Raw genomic sequence first — 832 nt, 5'->3', positions numbered from 1 at the left:
CCGACGATTCCTAGGTATGGTTGGCTACTTTCGCAATTTTATCAAGGACTTTGCCAAGATAGCTGGACCTTTATACGAGCTGTTACAGAAGGATGTTCCATTCAAGATGACCGATGAAAGAATAGCATCATTTCAAGAATTACAGAAGGCGTTAACTGAATGTCCTGGCCTGGCGAATCCTCACCATTCGTGGCCATATGTCCTGGACACTGATGCCTCTACTACTGCAATTGGTGCCTGTCTAATGCAACTCGATGAACAAAGTACTTTACATCCAGTTCGTTTTGGATCCCGCCGACTAACTCCTGCTGAAAGAAATTGGCCAATCTACGAACTTGAAGGTTTCGCGGTAGTGCATTTTATACTTGCCTTCAGACCTTACTTAATTGGAAGAACTTTCACCGTGAGATCAGACCACAAGCCACTTCAATGGTTATGGAAGATCGATAAACCACGCCTGGCTAGATGGTCAATGGCTCTGCAACAATTCGACTTCAAGATCGTGTACAATCCTGGTACAGCTCAAGAACAAGTTGATATATTTACCAGAGATGTCGACTTTACCGCTGCTGATGAATTTGTTGACAAACACCTTGGTATGGTAAATACGTTAAGTCCAATTGAAGATAGAGCTGCGAGACAACAAGAACGACTAATCGGTGAAGAGGTTGCATCTATTCCAATTAAGACGAAGTCGAAGGTCGATACGGGTGTCATACCAAATCTGAAGGCAGACAGCAATTTTCCATCGATTGAGGAATTTGTTCATGCTGCCAAAGAAATTACGTCAGTACCAGACGGGTGCATAATACAGGAAGATCTGCTCGTTCAT

The 832-nt window shown here is 43.4% G+C and overlaps 1 protein-coding gene across 1 annotated transcript; it reads left to right on the top strand.

The window, feature by feature from the left end:
- Window positions 1–16: 16 nt before the first annotated feature.
- GNI_187340 (putative enzymatic polyprotein) lies at window positions 17–756 on the top strand (the record flags this gene model as incomplete). The annotated part of the gene is made up of 2 exons (XM_011135333.1): window positions 17–596; window positions 689–756. The coding sequence occupies 2 exons, from the start codon at window positions 17–19 to the stop codon at window positions 754–756; spliced, it is 648 nt and encodes a 215-aa protein (XP_011133635.1).
- Between the last annotated feature and the right edge of the window lie 76 nt (window positions 757–832).

Source organism: Gregarina niphandrodes, assembly GCF_000223845.1.
Source record: "Gregarina niphandrodes unplaced genomic scaffold scaffold00078, whole genome shotgun sequence".
In the NCBI taxonomy this organism is placed as follows: Eukaryota; Apicomplexa; class Conoidasida; order Eugregarinorida; family Gregarinidae; genus Gregarina; species Gregarina niphandrodes.
This window is presented reverse-complemented; position numbering and strand designations above follow the sequence as displayed.